The sequence below is a fragment of the Phyllostomus hastatus genome, unplaced genomic scaffold (assembly GCF_019186645.2).
Source record: "Phyllostomus hastatus isolate PE091 unplaced genomic scaffold, TTU_PhHast_1.1 phas_contig_64, whole genome shotgun sequence".
In the NCBI taxonomy this organism is placed as follows: domain Eukaryota; kingdom Metazoa; phylum Chordata; class Mammalia; order Chiroptera; family Phyllostomidae; genus Phyllostomus; species Phyllostomus hastatus.
In genome coordinates, this window is record NW_025333928.1 from 8586876 (window position 1) to 8606350 (window position 19475).

Consider the following 19475-nt stretch of genomic DNA (forward strand, 5'->3'; position numbering starts at 1 on the left):
TATTCATTCTCTTACCCCCTCTTGCTGCTGTTCCACCTCCCCCCTCCCCCCCCCCAGCATCTCTGTGCCTCCCCGCCGCATCTCCTCTGTCTCTCTCCACATCTCTCCCAGCCTCTGGCTCGGCCCTTACCCACCCCCTCTAGGACTCTCCAGTTCTCTTCTCCCTGGGTCCCCATCCCCCGGACTACAACCCCCAGGCGCCCCCAGACCCGGGTGCTGCGCATGCCCCCTGCTCCCCGCCCCCTCCCGGTTCCCCCCTCCCTCCCTTCCTCCTTACCTCCCTCCACCCCCCTCCCCCGCGCTTCGGCTCCCGCATCCCTCCATCCAAGCCTGTGCCGCAGCCGCATCGCCACCGCAGCCCCAGCAGAGCCAAGCCTGGTCCAGGCCGGTGCCCCTGCTCGGCTCTCTGCCTGCGGCCCCCGGCCCCGCCCCCGACCGCGGCGCCTCCCTCAGCGGCTTTGCCCCCCAGCGCCCCCAGACCCCGGCCTCCAGCACCGAGGCAGGAGGTAGGAGCAGCGGCAGGGACAGTAGGACGAGGCGGAGGAGGAGCCGTCGCAGGATGAAGGATCGGACCCAGGAGCTGCGGAGTGTAAGCTTGGGGGTGGGAAAACAGGGGGAGGGACCCCATTATTTCGGGAGCGTGTCGGGGTAGAGTGGGGCAGGTGCTGGGATGTGGAGGCAAATGATGACTGGAGGTTGGTTGCAGGGGCGCCACAATATCTGGAGGCACATAATGTGCTCCAGTGAACCTGCATTTTGGGGACAGTGGCTACAAGGGGTTGGAAGCTGGTAAGAGACAAGGGGCAGGAGAGGTCTCAGGGGTCTTGGACACCCCACATTCCCAGGAGGCCCCTAGGATCTAATCTGGGGATGGGAAAGAGTAAATGCCAAGAAGGAATTGGAGGGTGCCATCGGCCCCGGGCTGAGTCTAGTGGGACCAGAAATGGGGGGTGATACGGGAAGGACACAGGTTGGCACTGAGATGCCAGCACCTGGCAGTGAATGAGATGTGTGTGTGTGTGTGCACATGCATGTGTTACTTTCCATGGGAAGGGGCACCTGAGACTCAAGGATGGAAGGGTTTGCCTCAGGAGACAGCCAGAGGACCAGGGCCTGAGATGGGGTGACCCCAGAGGTTGGAGGTGGGGTTGCAGAGAAGAAGAGGAGGTTCCAGGCAAAGGGCCCTGGAACTGGGTTGTGTGGTATGGACTGTGCTCTGTGAGGGGAACTGGGGTATCCTGAGCAGTCAGGGCTGGCGGATGTGGGCCCTTGCTCTGCAGGCCTGAGGAGGCCCAGCTCCAGGAGTCTGGCCAGGCAGTAAGTTGTGTTTGGGTGACAGGAAGGAGGGCAGCACTGGTGTCTGCCGTGAAGGCTGCCACTTGGAGGGGCTGGGGAGTGGGACCTTGATGAGAACGTTACTTTGGTGGGGAGGATGCTGGGGAATTTGGAGAAATGACCTGGAGCTCCAGGGAGGCGGAGCTGACAACCTGCCGTGGGCTCAGGTCCTGTGGTGTTACGTTGATAAAGCACCAGCCCAGCCGACTTACTCCATTTGGCCGATGGAAACGGGGTTCAGAGATGGGCCGGAACTTGCCCAAGGTCACCAAGCAAGTGGGTGGGAGAATCAGATTGGAGCTTGGGTTTTCCTTTTGCCAAGTTGACAGGTGTCCTGGCTTTTTTGGCCTTTGAAACAGAAGTCTCAACACCGGCGGGGGTGGGGGGTGGCGTGGGGGGTAAAGGACTCTGTCTTTGGAAAGCCCCTGGATTTTGGAGCGGGGGAGGAGGCTGCTACTGAAAGACAAGAGGAAGGGGTTTGGAGGCAAGTGATTGCTGTCTCTGGGGAAGATGGGTTGGCAAGTGGGAAGGAAGGAAGGAGGAACTGGTGGTTGAGGGAGGGAATTTTGAAGGTTTATGTCTTTATTAAACTTACTGAATAGGTAAACTTACTGAACTTACAGTAATAAAGATAGCCAACACTCATGTGCCAGACACTGTTCTAAGTGTTTTATACACATTCACTTATTTTGATTGTCAGGGCAACCCTAGGAGTCTGGAACTAGTCTTACTCCATGTTATAGATGAGGAAACTGAGGCCCAGGGAGGTTAAGTAACTCAACCAAATTCACGTGGCCAATAAAAGGCAGCCGGGCAGGCTGACTCTGTCTCTGCCCTCACTACCCTTCTCTCCAGATGCAGTCTTCCTCCGTGGCAGGTTGCCATCTGCAGTCTTTTAGACCCTCACCCACCTGATGGAAAGGATAAAATGAGATACTACCTGATTTTATAGTTGAGCAAACCAAAGCCCAGAGTGGTTAAGTAACTCGCCCAAGGTCACACAGCTAGCGAGTGAGGAATCCAGGTGTGAACCCAGATTCCCTGCTGCCAAGACCATCCATGACTCCCAAACCCACAGAAATGGAAAGCCAGCTGGGGTGAGGTGGTGGAATTAGAGAGAGAGGGAGGAAGGGAAAAGGGATGGAGGAGGAGGCAGGGGAAAGGAGTCTTCATCTGAGTGGTTGGGGGACCCAGCCCAGAGGTGAGGAGTCCTGTCTGCTGGGGCTTTGGGGGGCAGCCAGGTGGAAGAAGTGGGAAGTGGTGTGGAGGGTAAAGGGGGCTGGGCGAATGCTGGTGGCTCTGGTGCTAGTCACAGCTCGGGAGAACGGGCGGTTTGGGAGGGGTGGGTGGGGAGGAAAGAAGCTGCCGGATGCTAGGAGTGCTGAGCATCTCCCTGAAGGAGTGGAGAGCAGAGAGGCTGGGAAGGCGGGGAGACTGGGCAGGGTGTGGGAGACCTGGGGTAAGGGTTCTCTAAGAGGCTGAGAGGGAGGAAGTGGGGGCCAGTGGTGGGAGGTGATGTCAGCCCAGGGGGCCTGACTGTCTTTCCAGCAGTACTTTAAAGTTCCCAAGGGGTCCTCAGATAGGTTTGTCATATAGCAGGTGAGGGCACAGATTTGGGAGTCAGACTGTCTGGGTTCAAATCTTAGCTCTGCTACTTCCTGTGTGGCCTGGGTAAGTTGCTTAACCTCTCTGATCCTCAGTTTCTTCATGTGTGAATTTAGGATAACACTTTGTCGAGTTATTCCAAGGGCTGAAATTAGTTACTACGCAAAAAGTACCCAGAAGGCCTGGCGCCCAGCCATGCTCTATGTGTGTGTGTGTTGTTCTATAGCAAACTAACTTCTCTTGAACCCCTGAAATGGGCAGGATGTGACCCTAATTTATTTTAGAGTGAATTGAGGGCCACAGAGGTAACCCGACTTGTTCAAGGTCACACATCTGTTACGGCAGACTCAGGGTCAAACCAGGGTTTTCTGTTTCCAGTTCACCAGACACGTCTGGCTGGGAACTGGGAGGTGCTGGGCTGAAGCAGAGCCTGAGGTTGGAGTTCGTCAGCTGGACTGGCATCCCAGGATCCAAGTACTGGGGCCAGGGATGGGGCTCAAGAAGAGAGGAGGGGGAGCATCTGAGGCAGAGAAGGTCGGTGGGAGAGAGAAACACAAAGAGACACGTTGCGGGCTGGAGCCTGGGCGGCGGCTGTGGAGTGGGGAGGCAGTAGGCAAAGGAAACGGGAGACTGGGAATGGGGACAGGTGAGGCCTGCAGTGAGAGGGGCGTGACTCTGAGGCCTGGTGGGAAGTGGGGACTGTCACAGAACAACCTGCACCGAGGGCAGGGACCGAGTCAGGTGTGTGGCACTCAGGCGTGGCCCGGCACAGCACCATAGGGGCTTTAGAAAGGCAGACTTGAAATAACAAGGAAAGAGTGGCCCAGTTTGCACAAGAGGGGGCAGGGACCAGAGAGCCCTGGATGATGGGTTGGTACCAGCCCGCTTCACTGGGCTTGTGTCTGCTGTTCAAACACAGCAGGTTCACCCCAGCCTTTGAGGACTTTTGCCCTTGTTCCCTCTGCCCGGAATGCTGGTCCCTCCATTTCGAATGTTATCCCCTCTGCCTTGAATCTTGCGTTCTCCAGACTGTAGCACAGTTGACTCCTTCAGGACTTAAGTCAGGTGTCAGCCCCAGAAAGGGCTTCCCTGACCACCCCTTGCAAAGCGGCTCCTGTCGCTCGTTTCTGACATTTCTCCTGGTTCATCTCCCTCCTGCTACTTAGCACGATCTGGGATTGTCATTCATTTTTCGTTGTGTGTCTCCCTCCACTGGAATGTCCACTCTCTGGAGGCAGGACTTTCTTCTTGTATTGTCCACCACTTCTCTCAGCAGCACGTGCAAGAGAACTTGGCACAGATCATACATACTTGTTCGATGAATGAATGACTCAGTGGGGCAGAGGGAGGATGAGGAAGGGAATAAGTAGTAAGGCAGGGAAGGCAGAGGAGTGAGGTAATGCTGGCTGCTGGAGGAGGAGAGGCCCAGGTCAGGGAGACAGAGGGAAGGAAGGGGGCTCCAGTGGAGACCAGCTCCTGCCTCTAGATCAAGCGATGCTCGCACCCCGAGGAGCACATGTGAGCCCATGTGTATACATGGGCCCTGTACGCACACACACTGTGACTCTTCTATCACCAAATTCCGGTCTCTTTCCGCCTCTGTTTTAGTCACCTTCTCACCATCTGTCTCTTTGATCGCTGACTTGCTGGCTCACATTGTCCCTCTCCTCTTTCCATGGACGCGTCTGTCTGTGTGATCTCCTGCCGCTAACACACAGACAGCCCTGGGTGTCTCAGGTGGGGAAGGAGGCTTAGATATGATTTCCCCTATTTCTTTTTTTTATTTCCCCTATTTCTAAGGCCGTTCCAGAAGGTGCCCGGGATCTCCTCTCTCTCTCATTTAATCCTCACAAGCACCTGAGGGACTGTGAGCAGTAAAGAGCAAGTTCAACACCACTCTCAGCACCCATCAGCTGTATAATCTTGGGCAAGTTATTTAATCTCACTTTGCCTCAGTTTCCTCATCTGTCAAATGGGAATAAAGAGAGTATCCACTTCATGGAATGGCTGTAAGGATTAAAAAAGAAATTCACAGCACTCGTAACAGGGCCCAACTCACGGTAATCAGTACGCATGTGTTAGATGTGTACAATTCCTATCTTCTTCATTCTGCACATCAGGAAACAGGCTTGAATTGTCCATAGAGGGGATCAGGCACATTTGATCATCTTCTCCTAGGTCCTCTTGTTTGCCCACAGTTGGTTTTCTTTTCGGCCAACTTCTTCCAGAAATAGAGGCTGTGCTCATTATTAAACATGTATGCCTCAGAGCAGTGAGGGCCCTCGATGAGCACGTGTACCTGCCCACCTCTTTCCCAGCCGAACTGGGGCCCAGAGGGGCTGAGAGTCCCCTAGGGTCGCGCAGTGAGCCGAGTGGAGGCTGGAATGCCTGCCTTCCTGCGTGAGCTCTCCCGGCAGCCGGGCACCTCCTGCTGCATTTCTGTCCTGGCCACAGGTGTTCAGCAGTAGTGAGGACAGAGCAGAATGGACTCTTCGCAACCAGGGGTGGAAGGATGGACGGGGAAGAATCTGGGATTTAGCACCAGACCTTTTAGGTCCCACCTCTGGCCTTACTTGCTGCCAAGCCATAGGCTGACAACTTCTCCAAGCCTGTGCCCTCGTCTGACAGGCGAGGGGAGGGGAGTTAGCCAGCCCTCACTAAGCGTTAATTCTCTCTCTGGCACCATCAGGCACTTTCTTCCCCCAGCTTGTGGGCCTCCAGCCCACCGTTTGGGGTTGGTGTTATTGCCATTCAGTGGGCCAAGACTCGGAGGGGAGAAGTCATCTGTGGCCTTCTGGCTGCTGACGTGGGCAAGTTCTTTAGCCTCTCTGTGCCTCAGTTTCCCCATCTATAAAAGGGGGCTATAATAATATCCACCTCAGGAGGGTCATGTGTAAGAATTAAATGGATAAATCTATGTAGAGTGCATACAGTGGTATCCCTAATGTGCTATGTAAGTGTTTGCCACACTTATAATTATGCTGGTCAATGGTCCTGATAGAGGTTTTTTAAAAATTTTTATTTATTTATATTTAGAGAGAGGGAAAGGGAGGGAAAAAGAGAGGGAGAGACACATCGATGCATGAAAGCAACATTGATCGGCTGCCTCTCGCACGCCCCCAGCCGGGCCCTGGCCCACCGCCCCAGTGTGTGCCCTGACTGGCAGTCAAACCAGTGACTTTTTGGTCTGTGGGATGATGCCCACTGAGCCACACCGGTCGGGGCCCTCATAGAGTTTTGATGAAGATTAAATGAGATAACAAGAAGGTAAGGTCTATGCAGAAGTGCTATTAAATGATAAAATTTGGCCAGGATTTCAGGCACAGAGCCTCGCCCGGACTGGGCCTGAGCAGGAGCGGAGAGGAAGAGGAGCCGGCAGCAGACTTGCTGGAAGGGGGTGGCCTGGTCTCCGGCCTTGGGAGGGGCTGGGGGGGCATGTCTCTGACGCTGTGATCTCCCTGCCCCTTTCAGCCTGCATGCCCTCTGGAAAGTCACTTTTCTTTTTTTCTTTTGACCTCCTGTTCCCTCATCTGTGAAATGGGGACAATGATAATTTGTTTTGCTCTGCCTTTCTCATCAGGGTTATGGTAGTAAGGATCAAAAGGCATTACAGATGTTCTGGCCAGGTGGCTCAGTAGGTTGGAGCATCGTCCTGTGCACCTAAAGGGTTGTGGGTTTGATCACTGGTCAGGGCACATACCTAGGTTGCAGGTTCAATCCCTGGTTGGGGCAGATACAGGAGGCAACAGATAGATGCGCCTGCCTCTATCTTTCTCTCTCTCTCTCTCTCTCTCATCTCTGTCTCTGTATCCTTTCCTCTCTCTCTCTTTAAAGTCAATGGGCATGTCCTCAGGTGAGGATTGAAAAGAAAGGGCGGTATTATAGATGCAAAAGTGTTTGTGAACTGTAGAGGATTGTTAACACTAAGCTCTGTAATTATTACACCAAACAGGTCTTACTTGGGTCCTCTACCTTTCTTTCTGTCTCAAGGACAGGTGCCTCAGGGCAGAATCTAAGAAACTGGCTCTGGGAACAACAGGAGAGACGGATAGTAGACTTCAGGAAGCCTGAAGTCAGAATGCGGAAGGGAAAGAGACAGAGAACAGGAAAGTGAGAGGCCCAGGACGTGCGGGCAGCAGGGCTGAGTTGAGTACTCGAAGGCAGAGAGGGTGCAGAGGACTGGCTTTCGGAGCCAGGAGAAGGAGTCTGTGGGGGGCAGCATCAGGGAAGGCGCCAGCTCCTCAGAGATGAGCGGAGCATCCCAGAGTCTTCAAATGCCAAGGTCTGTCAGGCTGGTCAGGTGGAGGCTTAAGAAGTGTCATCAGAGTTCCCAAGCCCTACCTGGTGCCACCCCTACTTCTGGGGCAGCTGTGGGGAGAAACAGAGGAGCCTCCCTTTCCCCGTGGATATTTGGGGTTATCTAGAAATTAAATGTAAGTGCTGAACACACTTTCTGATGTGGTATGGGGCCCAGCATCCGTGGAGAGAATTCGTGGAGAATTCCTGGGGGCAGGGCTTGGGCGGGAAGCTAGGGTGGCTCTAAAGGAGTGTCCTGCTGGGTCTTCCCTGGGCTTGCGGGTTCTTTCCAGTGCTGCCGGGGCTCTCCTGATTCCAAGTTCAGTTGGCTGTCTATGTTGCATCTAGGTCCCATCTGGCTCTGTCTAGGTTCGATCTGAGCTGTCTGGGATCTGTTTATGCCGAGTCTGGTTTGGTCTGAGCCTGTCTGGTTTCTGCCAGGTCCTGCCGGCGGTCTGCTCGGACCCTGTTGAGGTTCCATGTGAGTTCTTTTTAGACCTCAACTGGCCGTACCCCGGGTAGACACTTTTTGAATCCTGTCTTGACTTCATTCAGGCTATAGTACTTAGATTTTCTGAGTTTTGGGTAGGTGCTTTCTGGAAATCAGGGTGAACTGTGTTTAAATTTCCATTGGAGCTGATTGGGCTCCAGATGTAATTAAGCTTGAAGAGCTCAGCTTTTATCCTCTGACTTCTGTCCCGAGCAGGGAAGTCTAGAGTCAAGAGTGTGTAGGATTGGGGGGGCCCTCTTGCCCCGCTCTCCTTTTTCCCAGCTCCAAACAAGTGTGCAGACCTGAGGCTCAGAGAGGCTGGGCGAACTGGCCCAGAGGGCCCTACCGAGTGTCCCTGGGGGAAGGGACAGGTGACCAGCTGCGTCCACATGCATCAGCGTGCAGCGCGGCTGTGGGTCTGTGGGTGGCTGCATGTCAGCAGGTCGGGGTATCTCCGTGTGGGTGTCAGTGGGGCTGTCTCTCCGTGTGCCTCGTGTGTCAGCCCTTCTGTCTATGTCACTGGTCTGTGTCTTCATGGAGGTGTGGGTGGGTAAATCCCTTTGTGTCTCTGAGCCCTGGGGGTGGAGGGCTGAGCCGCTGCAAGTTGCAACCAGGAAATCCAAGCAAGTGAGAGTAGGTGGGTGTGAAGTTGGAAGAGGCTGGATGAAAGCAAGTGAATACACTGCGGAGAGTCAGAGGCAGCGGGGGCAGCGAGGGGCAGAGCAAGCTGAGGGGGTGCAGGTGGGCAGGAGAAAGACACAAGGAGTGAGCGAGATCCGGGTGCTGTTTGTGTCTCCTCCAGCCCTTACTGGGTGGGCCTGACTGTACTTGCTCAACCTGACGCAGCCCAGAGCTGGCAGTGAATTGACTTTGCACAGGGGGATGTGGCTGGAGGGGAAGAGGAGAGGAGCAAAGTGAGGCCTGGGCTGGTGCGGCCAGGGGATGGTGGAGAGGGTCAGGCTCCTGGGACTCTGTTCCAAACCTCTTCTCAGAACCCAGGGACAGCTACTGCAAGGCTGACGTTTAAGTGGTAGTGACAATATTGAAATACTCTCATACTGGTTGGTTAATAGCAGCTGCTGTGGCACTGCATTCACAGGGCCACATCCACCCCCAAAAGGGTGACTTTTTGCTAATTCCCTGCAAGGTGTCTTTGGGCTGTCAGCTACCTGGCCTCCGGTACTCTGTCCCATAAGATATCCAGTGTTCGTGTTGCCTGCCCAGGGTCCTTGCCATGCATCCTACATGTGACCCCTCCTAAGACCCTTTCTCTGAGCCTAGAGCTGGGAGCAGCAGGACCAGGGTGGGAGCTGCTTGTGACCTACACCTTTCTTTCCCTCCCAGGCGAAAGACAGCGATGATGAGGAAGAGGTGGTCCATGTGGATCGGGATCACTTCATGGACGAGTTCTTTGAGCAGGTAACTGAGACTCCAATACCCCAGCCAACAACTCTTCCTCCACCCCCTGCTCTCTATTCCTACACCCCTTTTACCAGTCCCTCTGGGTCTAGCCCATTTCCCTGAACCCTGATTGAGTCCTGTGGATGCCCTTGTCCGGCCTGAGGGCTTGGCTGGGTAGAGCCACTTTGCTGCCCCAGGTGGAAGAGATCCGGGGCTGCATTGAGAAACTGTCAGAGGACGTGGAGCAAGTGAAAAAACAGCATAGCGCCATCCTGGCTGCCCCCAACCCAGACGAGAGTGAGTGCCGCTGTGGGGTAGCTGTGGGCTGGGTGGGGAGGAGGTCTGGGGTCCGCCCAGACTTATTACCCACCCTGGCCCCTCCTTAGAGACCAAACAGGAACTGGAGGACCTCACTGCAGACATCAAGAAGACGGCCAACAAGGTTCGGTCCAAATTGAAAGGTGAGGACTGCAGTCCCCTGACTAAGGAGAAAAAGAGCTGGGCCTTCCAGCGGACCAGATGGGCCTTTCTATCAGGAATGTCCACAGGTTTTCTAGGAGCTGGATTCTCACACAGTGAGAAAGCCCAAAGCCCCAATTTTCCTTCTTGCTCCAGATTCTCTGGAGGAAGATGCATGACAGGGACATGAGGAAGAAGAGGCTGTCTGTCCAGATTACATTTGAGCTCTACTGGTTCCAGCAGCGTGAATGTCTGTCAGGAAAATATAGACTCCCGAGTGGCTTTAGTTTCATTAAGGCCTCATTTCTTCAGAACAGGTGCCAGGCATAGTGCTAAGCACCCAGTAGGTGGGTTAAGCAAGTGCTTCTGAATTGGTGTCCTCAGCTCAGGACAGATTGGACTGTGTGGCTGACATCAGGGGCTGGCAAGCTTTCAGGAGGGACTTGCCAAATGTTCATGTATTCTCTCTAATTTGGGGACTTGGGTGCTGGTAATAACCACCTTCCCCCAAAGCACTGTGGGTTGGGAACCTCCTTGTCTGCTGATGCCAGGGGAATAGTAGTGTTACCGTGATGCTAATTTGTATGCTCATGGTAATTCAGCAGCAGAAAACATTTACCAAGCACCCACTCTGTCCAAGCCACATTACTGGGCTTTGGGGAAAAGGAAGCATGACAGATGCCAGGGCCTGTGTGCTCTGACCTTGGTCCAGGGACATGAGGACAGAGACTCGATGCCCTCCTGGACTCCACAGGAGGCCTTGTGTCAGCCTCTAGTGCTGATCTATAAAAACAAACCTTTTGTACTCAGAGTGTTCTGGAAAGGAAATGACCTAACTGGGAGCACATTAAGTGCAAATCCAGGCAGAGGGAGTCCAACTTACATCACCAGCTCGCTCTGGACAAGTACCCTACCCTCAGCTTCCTCGTTAGTACAGTAAGAAAAATAGAAGCAATTTCAAAGCTGGCTTTTGGGGGGTGGGGGGTGGCGGGTAACAAGATCCTTTTTTTCCCTCTATTGAAATCCTGCACAGAACTCCACTCTACATAGCGCATAAAAGTCAGGCTATTCTGGCTGAACCGGGACCAGGAGGCCCAGGGCCTCCCCTTCACTCCTGTCCACAGCCCCTGAAGTTCCTTTTCAGAAGCAGGGTTCTGTGGAACACAGTTGTAAAATCCCTGGGCTCTTTGGGCCCATCCAGCTCTGACCTTAGTAGTCTCTCTATTAGACCATGAGGAGGGCTCTGGCAGGGGCATCCAACCTTTTGGCATCTCTGGACCACACTGGACGAAGAACAGTTGTCTTAGGCCACATATTAAATACATTGTGACTCGTAATCACAAACAAAATCTTATGAGGTTTTAAGTAAATTTATGATTTTGTGTTGGGCCCCATTCATAGCCATCCTGGGCTGCAATGCGGCCCAATGGCCACAGGTTGGACACCGCTGAGGGGTTCAGGAACAGATCAGGAAAGAAACTAGGAAAAGCGACGGTGGCTTAGAGAAGCTGACTTCCAGAGCTCTAGAGCAAGAGAGAAAATTCTCTTCCTCCAGCTATGTGGTGGCACGAGCTCAGGTTTTTGTGAGCTTTGAGTTGTTTTACCCACGCGAACCTCAGTTTTTCGTCTGAAACGTGGACTAATATCACCGAACTCCCAGGACTGTTGTAAGAAGTCAGTGAGACGATGTGAAGGACGCCGTCCTCCAGGGCTAGGCCCCAGTCGCAGGTCTGACAGTAGGATCCCAGTCTGATCCAGAGACTCTGCCATCCCTGGGTGTATGTTCCTGTGCTTTTCCTGCAGCAGTTGGGCCAAAGCTGCTATTCAGTCACTGCCCTGCATTGCTGGCAGGGAGCATCGGGTGCCATCCAGCCCCAATCTCCTCTGCTGCCAGCAGAGCAGGGAAGTGATGTTCTCAGGAATGGCTGGAGGCCCTTCCAGGCCTGAGAGGACTTGGTGGTGATTCATCCCTGCTGCATTTTCTGAGCACAGTAAATCTTACCACAAGGTCTTTTTTAGAAAATCTGAGTAAGTGTCAGGAGTGCATGATCCAGAAGCAGACACCCCAGTTAATCTGTGCGCTTTTCCCAGAACATCCTTTAGAAGTGGGAATTCCCGGGAACAGGGATCATCTTGTCGGGCAGGGGGAAAGCTGTTTTTTCTGTTGGAACGTCCATCCATTCACCCTAGAATTTTCCAAGGAAAGGGTGGTCACTAAAACCTGACCCACCTGGAAGTGCTTGCCTTCCACTAGAAGAATCCCAGGATGGGTTCCTGCTCCTTTCCAGAGGATATAGAAAGTGGAGTTCCCTGCTACGAGGGACCTTCACAGGGGGCTGAGCCCACACTCCCTCGAGGGACTGGGCCGCAGTTATAGCTGCTCAGTTATTGGGACTTTCCAAGACCCAAGCTTCCGAAACAACAAATAGCCCCCTTCCTTCTGGTTACTGACCAACCCTCAATCTCCTTCCTACCTGCTTTTCTGACCTGCTCAAACGTCTGTCCCTTTACTCTCTGGCCTCCTTCCCCTCACTCTGGATCCTTTACTGTCTGCCCTCGCCACGGGTGTGACAGGCCCGGGACCTGCCCCGGGGTGTCAGCCCTTCACACCCCCCGGACCCCCGCCCCACACGCCCCTGGTCTCCTGCCGGTCAATGCATCCTCTCTCCCGCAGCGATCGAGCAAAGCATCGAACAGGAGGAGGGGCTAAATCGTTCCTCCGCGGACCTGCGAATCCGCAAGACCCAGGTAGGAAGCTGCGACCATGCCGGGGCGGGACCTGGATGGAGTCGGGGAGGAATCCTGCCGGTTGTTGACGGGCGAGTCGCCGCGAAGCTCCATTGCCGGGGGTGGGAGGCGGGGGTGGGGGGGGTGTGGCGCGTACCCAAAGGGCGGGGTTATAGCGGAGGGAGTGTGCGGATCCCGTCGCGGTGCCTTCGCCCGTGCTGCAGCCGGTTTGGCTGTGGGGCAGAGAAACAGGCGCTGGGAGACTGTGCACTTGTGAGGGGGCGGGATCGGGTGCGATCACCCCTTCTCTCCATCCCATCCCTGCACTAACGACTCACCACTTTGATCTCTGCTCCCTGCCTCCTGATGTGTGTACCCCCCACCCCAGCACTCCACACTTTCTCGGAAGTTCGTGGAAGTAATGACTGAATATAACGCGACCCAGTCCAAGTACCGAGACCGCTGCAAGGACCGGATCCAGCGGCAGCTGGAGATCAGTGCGTGTGCCTCCCTTCCATACTCCCCAGGCCTACCCAAGTCCCCTTCCGCGCCCTTCCATTCTGTGGAGGGGGCATCTGGCCTAAGGCTCGGTGGAAGGGTTATCTCCCGGGTCCCTGCCCCATCCCACCACCTCAGGCCCCTAGGCTGGCCCAGTCCCTGAGCACTGAGTCCTTCCTTCCCACAGCCGGAAGGACCACAACCAACGAAGAACTGGAAGACATGCTGGAGAGTGGGAAGTTGGCCATCTTCACCGATGATGTGAGCTGTGGGTGGGGATGGGCCCTGTTTTTGGAAGGCATTTGCCTCTCCACCCCAAGCTTAGGTTAAACCCAAGGTCCTAAATCCACCCTGGAATAACTGGACCTGGAACTGGGGAATTCCATGAGGGCAGAGCAGGAAGCCACCCCGGAGAAACGGCAAACAGCTGTGTGCCAGGCACTGTTTTAGGCACTTTGCATATTAACGTTTACCTGCTAACTTCATTTATTCCTCACCACAACCCTCTGAGGGACCCACTTTCACAGATGAGGAAATTTTGCCTGAAGAAGTTAAGTAACTTGCTGAGGTTAGAGAGCTGGGGCCAGAGCTTGTATCTGAATCCACAGTCTAGGTTCAGTTAGGACTTTTCAGTACTAAGATAACCTTACTGAAGCAGGTTATTTCACCCAATGACTAATTTCCTTATCTTTTGAAGATTTTTTAGAAAACCCTTTTTTTATTGTTTTTTTTTAAAGATTTTATTTGCTTGTAGAGAGGGGGAAGGGAGAGAAAAAGAGAGGGAGAGAAACATCAATGTGTGAGAGATACATTGATCATCAGTTTCCTCTCAAATGCCCCCAACCGCCCCCAACCAGGGACACAACCCACAGCCATGGCATGTGCCCTGACTGGGAATTGAACCAGTGACCTTTTGGTTCACAGGCTGGCACTCAATCCACTGAGCCAGTCCAGCCAGGGCAAAAAAGCCCCTGTTTTAATTTTGCACTGTGTTCTGCTCTTGTCATTTTACATGTGAATGTATGGGCTTCCCCTAGCTGTAGTTCTTCTTTCTCTTTGTTCAGTTTTACCCTAGCCTGCCCAGTGCTGTCTCTCTCTTTATGCTTCTGGTGGTGGAATGGCTCTGGTTTAGGTCCCTAGGCCAGGATTAAAGTATGTTCAGTGACTGTCTAGCATATTGTTACTTAGATCGTTGGTATTTGTTAAATTAGCTTTGAGTAAATGGATTGTGGGCAGTTAGCCTGGAGCTGTCTAAAACAGCTCTGCCCAGGCTGTCTGTCTGAGAATGGAAGGAACCTGGTGAGTAATTCCAAGGGGGCAGAGCTGATCCCTGCCAATTAGCCCCCCATCACAGCTCAGAGTGGTTGGTGCCACGCTCGAGAGCTGTGCAAGATGCAGACAAGCCCGGAGGTAGTGGTTAAACTTAACTTGTAGAGTCCTGGAAGGCTTCCTGGGAAGCGGCATTGAGTTGTGTCTTCAGAGACGAGGAACATTTATTTGACTTGGGAAGATGAGCGAAGGACAGTCCAGACCAGGGATGTCCAATTCATTTTCACTGGGGGCCACATCAGCCTTGAGGTTGCCTTCAAAGGGCCGAATGTAATTCAACTCCTTAAAAGTTAAGGAGTAGTTACATTTATACAGTCCTAAAATTATTTTGGCCCTTTAAAGGCAACCTCGAGGCTGATGTGGCCCCCAGTGAAAATGAGTTCGGCACCCCTGCTCTAGACAAAAGGAGCAGACTGGACAAAGACAAGGAAAGTGGACCACTTGCCAAACAGCCCCTGGATGGTTTTGGCTCTTGTGTAGGAGATGAGGACAGACAGGGAGCCTGGGCCTTGACCACTAAGGTAAAGGTGTGTGGCCTGTGGGCAGTGGGGAGCCCTGGCCAGTGTTAGAGCACAGAAGTGGCTTAACAAGGTCTAAACAGTGAGTGCTCTGGGAAGTGAGTGGCCTGGCTCAGGCAGGCATTTGTGGGGAGCAGGGGTATCTAATTGTGGGTTGGGGTCTCTCTCCCACTGACTCTTGAGGCTGCGGTGCACTCCTTTATTATCCGCCCGCCCCCCCCATCTCGTGTCACGGGGCTCCAGGGGACTTGTGGACACCCTGCCTTCTCATCCAGGCCCCCTTCTCTGCTCGTTACACACTCTCTCTCTGCTGTGTCTTCTTCCATTTCCCTATCTGCCTTTGACCAGACAGGAGCCCCCATACTAGAGGGGGCCCTGGACCACTGTCTCCCTTCCCGGGGCTTCCCTGGTATGTGCGATAGAGGCAGCCCTGGGCTGAGGTGGTGGGCTAGGGACAAGTTTTACTTCTTGTAATTTGGCAGACTTGTCTTTAATGCTTCCTGTGTGTCAGGTACTATTCTGATCAGTGGACACATATTAACTCATTTAATCTTCACAGCAACCATGGGGTGGGCACTATTACTATCCATGTTTTTTAGGTGGGGAAACTGGGGCCCAGAGAAGTTAAAAAATTTGCCCACCGTTATAGCTAGTGAATGACAGCCAGATTTGAACCCAGATACTCTGGCTGCAGACTCTGAGCTCTTATGGGAGTGAAGTGTGGTCTTCAGCTCCCCTCACCGCACCCCCCACCATCGCCCTAGATCAAAATGGACTCACAGATGACGAAGCAGGCTCTGAATGAGATTGAGACGAGGCACAACGAGATCATCAAACTGGAAACCAGCATCCGCGAGCTGCATGACATGTTTGTGGACATGGCCATGCTCGTGGAAAGCCAGGTACTGCCTCTGCCCTCTGCCACACCCCGTGGAAGCCTCCCCCAGCCCTGCTTCCAGCCCAGCCCCACCTCTCCCCGTGCACATCCCCTCTGCAGGGTGAGATGATCGACCGAATTGAGTACAACGTGGAACATTCCGTGGACTATGTGGAGCGAGCTGTGTCAGACACGAAGAAAGCTGTGAGATATCAGAGCAAGGCCCGGAGGGTGAGCCAGGGTGGATGGGCCTGGGGGGCAGGAGGGCTGGAGCTGGGCGGGCGGGGCTGGATTCAGGCCAGAGCTGAGACAAGTGATGAAATCCCCTGGAAGGCCTTATCTCTGGCTCTGACCTCTTCCTTTTTCTGTTTTCTCTCCCCTTTCCTTTTTCCTCATACCCTCCCCCCATCTTCCTGTCTGTTTCTCTCACTCTGTCTGAATCTCTGTCTGTCTGTCTCTCCTTCTCCTGTCCCATTGTCCTTTCTGCCTACAGAAGAAAATCATGATCATCATTTGCTGTGTGGTGCTGGGGGTGGTCTTGGCGTCATCCATTGGGGGGACGCTGGGCTTGTAGGCCCCCCACCCTTGCCTCCCCCAGACCCTTCCCCCACCACATCGGGAGCAATACCCCCACTGCCCCTTTCACTCCATCCCCTGCTCCAGGCCCACCCCCAAGACAGACCCAGGTAGCCCGCCCCTTTACTCCCCCATCAGACCCTGGAGTCCCTGGACCTTACCGCGCCATGGACCACCCCCACCCCCGCACATAAATAGCAGCAGGCGTGATTACACATGCACACCAACATGCATGCCGCCGGAACACGCTCGAGACGAGTGGACACCCCAGCGTGTGTGTGTATGTTCATAGACGTGTGTAGAAGCACCTCATCAGCCTTCCTGTTCCCACCTTGAGTCTGTGTGTTGTCTGAGCTTCCCCTCCTCACTTGTTTGTTGTGTAGACTGTGGCTGGGTATAGCACAACAGCCCACCAAGCCCCGCTCTGTCTTCTGTGAATAAGTGTGTGTGTGTGTCCACATTCGATCTGTGGGCACATAATTTGTGTACATGGAGTTTTGTGTTTGAATCTAACACAATAGCACTTCTTCCACTGACGCCCCCTCCCCTGTGTCTGCTACTCTGCTACTAGTGGGGAGGTTGCGAGCGTGTGGATGCTCATCCCCCGAGGCTTCGGGTAGGCCCACGTACATGGGCACGGCAGACACCCAGCGTGATGCAGAGTGAATCTTCCTGGCTTGGTCACCCCAGGCATGTGTCCTGGGGGACCGTAAGTGTGTGCACGTTGTGACCCTTGGAGGTCAGCCCGCATGAGTGGAAGTGTGCACGTATATATAACCTAGTTTGGCTTTTATATACATGTATGTTTCCCCCAGCAGGCAATGTGAGAAATACCTGTGTGTGTCTGCGTGTGTGTGTGTGTGTGTGTGTCAGGGTTTGCTGGTGGGTCTCCTCAGAGAGCCTCGGTGCCATGCACCGGACCCCTGTTCTGGGGGGCACAGCAATCTGTATCTCTGTGCTGTCTAGACTGTGTCTGTGAGAATGGGTGTGTACATATACAGAGGCTTTCTACATAGTGTTTCTGGTCCCCTGTATATTATATGAGCACCTGTTTCTCTGTAAGGACTCATGCCCCATTCAGGTTTGTTTATGCCGATTGATTTGCCCCTCCCTCTCTCCCCAGAGCTGCTGCCCGATATCTGGCACGGCCACACACTGCTGCGTCAACACTGTGCAGCTGGCGCTTCCTGCCCTGTCGGGTCTCAGAGCCCCTGAGCACACACGCGTAGATGCTTTTCTTCCTCTGTGTCTCTGCCAGAGGACGGGCCTGCACCCACGAGAGCTGGCCCACACATGCCAAGGCTCAGGAGGCCTTGTGTAGGTGACCATACCCAGGCACACACACACGAGCACACATGCATGCTGATGTGCACAAGGTGCCCACGCAGGCCTACTCCCATTTGCACAGGAGTACCTCCTAGAATGCCTGCTGGAAGGGCTGTGAGAATGTTACCATGTCGAGGGCTATCCCAGACCGAAAATGAGAGCGTCCCTGCCTTCCATCAAATACCTCAGAATGGGGAGAGGCCAGTATTGGTCCCCACTGGCCCACTGGGTGCTCTGGGCTCTGCCCCAGGGACTTTGGGCTCAGGGAACTGTTTCCTGCAGATACCCTGGAATGGCCAATGTGGCAGCAGCCACTCAGGGTGGGCTAAGTCCCAGGATTCCCCCCCAGACCCATTTGCTGACATGTCTGGAATAGCTGTCCCCGCACCGAGGCGAGATTGAAGGTGGGACACGGGCCTGGGTTCCTGATGGTGAGGAAAGAGCCAGCTCCTCCCTGATGTAGGCAACATGTGTACAGGTGGCTTTGCGCATTTGGTGGCAGATGGGAGGTACATGAGCAAAGGACAACATTAGAAGGTCCCCGCACTCCATGGCTGAGAAACAAGGACCCACATGCACAGGACTGAACACAAGTACAGGAATGTGTCCTGCCCTGGGGGTGGGTCTACGTGTGCACAGAGGGAAGGACTCAGGGTAGTGTGCGGATCATTTCCCAGGGTCCCACTGCATGTGAAACGTGTGTGTGTGTGTGTGTGTGTGAGAGAGAGAGAGAGAGAGACAGAGAATGCAGAGGTGACTTGGAACATGATACCCTCCCCATGCTTGTCCCAGCCCAGGTAGTCAACCTCTTCTCTTCCTGGCTGTTTGGGCCCTACCTGTGTGTGGCCAGTATGTGTAAACCCCAAGGTGGGCTGTCCTGAAGAGGGGCATCTGCCTGTTCATTCCCAGAATGTCCTTCTCAAGGACAGAAAGTTTGCCCTCACTGTGGCCTTCCTGCTCCGTCCTCAGACTTCTCTGGGCATGTCAGAGCAGGCCCAGCACCCCTACCCTTCCTTCTTCCCTTCCTGCTGCCCAACCAAGACACCCTTTCGACCCAGGTGTTTCTGAGACTTTCACAGCCTTGAGGCCACGGGAGAAGGGTGGGGGCCTGGCTCGAGTGATGCTGCTGCCTCCTTGAGTGGCATTAGACCCGTAGCTGCCCGTCTCTGGGTGTCAGACCAGAGTACTCCTGAGGGTCTGCTATCCCCAAGCTTGCACAAGTCTCGCACGTCATGTGATGTGTTTGCTTGTTGGCTGCTGTGTCCACGTGTGTCCTGGAGTGTGGCCTGGGGCTCGTGTCTTTCACGTGGTCTTGGAGGAGTGTGTGCTGCCCACCCTTCCCCACCTCCAACCGTGTGTGCCCCATGGGTGGTGCCAGGCCTGGCCGGGGCTCACTGCTTCCCCTTCTCCTTTAACCCTAGCTCTGCCTCTCATGAAGCACACTGCGCGTGTCCATCCCATGTGCCTGTGGGTCAGCACATGCTCTTGCCATATCTGGAGCATGTGTACATGATGTGTTCTATGCATTCACCCTGCCCCCCCAGCCCGCCCTGCAAAGGGCAAGATGGTGGCCCCTGGCTCCCTTCTACCTGACCTGCCCCTGCCCGCTGTGCAGCCGTGTGCGTTGGCGTGTTTCCGTGTCGCTGGCGTGTCACGTGATATAGCTGTGTTTGCTGACATGAATCCCTGCCCCTTCTGTTTCTCCATTGGTTTCTAGAGCTCTTTCCCTCTTGACAGGACTCTTGGGGCCTGGCTGGGGGCCCAGAGCCAGGCCACCCTCTCCTGTTAGCCCTCAGAGACCCATTTTTCTCTATTGGTGACCGAGTCGCAAATGGATAAAACACAGGAAAATTCTGCCCTCTGTCCTCAGCCCTGCATGTCCTGTCCCCAGAGCCCCCACCCCCACCCTGGGCCAGGTTGGGCCCCGTGGGACGGGAGAAATAGCAACCAATCCAACAGCGGGCGTGCTGCGTGCTCACTTCCTTCTGTCCCCACATGGGACGGGCGCCGCGGGGAGGGAAGACACGTTGGGGGGAGG

The 19475-nt window shown here is 54.4% G+C and overlaps 1 protein-coding gene across 1 annotated transcript; it reads left to right on the top strand.

Annotated features, from left to right (window-relative positions):
• Positions 1–317: 317 nt before the first annotated feature.
• STX1B (syntaxin 1B) lies at positions 318–19398 on the top strand. The gene is made up of 10 exons (XM_045849025.1): positions 318–589; positions 9071–9145; positions 9325–9424; positions 9514–9588; positions 12261–12334; positions 12702–12810; positions 12999–13072; positions 15423–15560; positions 15656–15766; positions 16029–19398. Exons 1-10 carry the CDS (start codon positions 560–562, stop codon positions 16107–16109), a joined length of 867 nt encoding a protein of 288 aa, XP_045704981.1. The 5' UTR covers positions 318–559; the 3' UTR covers positions 16110–19398.
• Positions 19399–19475: the final 77 nt, after the last annotated feature.

What these genes read in the sequence shown, in the direction of transcription:
- STX1B (XM_045849025.1), top strand. Translation starts at nt 560, where the DNA reads ATGAAGGATCGGACCCAGGAGCTGCGGAGT. An exon ending in TGCCCCCAACCCAGACGAGA is followed by an intron (nt 9,425 to 9,513) that starts GTGAGTGCCGCT and finishes GCCCCTCCTTAG; the next exon opens with AGACCAAACAGGAACTGGAG. An exon ending in TGCGAATCCGCAAGACCCAG is followed by an intron (nt 12,335 to 12,701) that starts GTAGGAAGCTGC and finishes CCCCCACCCCAG; the next exon opens with CACTCCACACTTTCTCGGAA.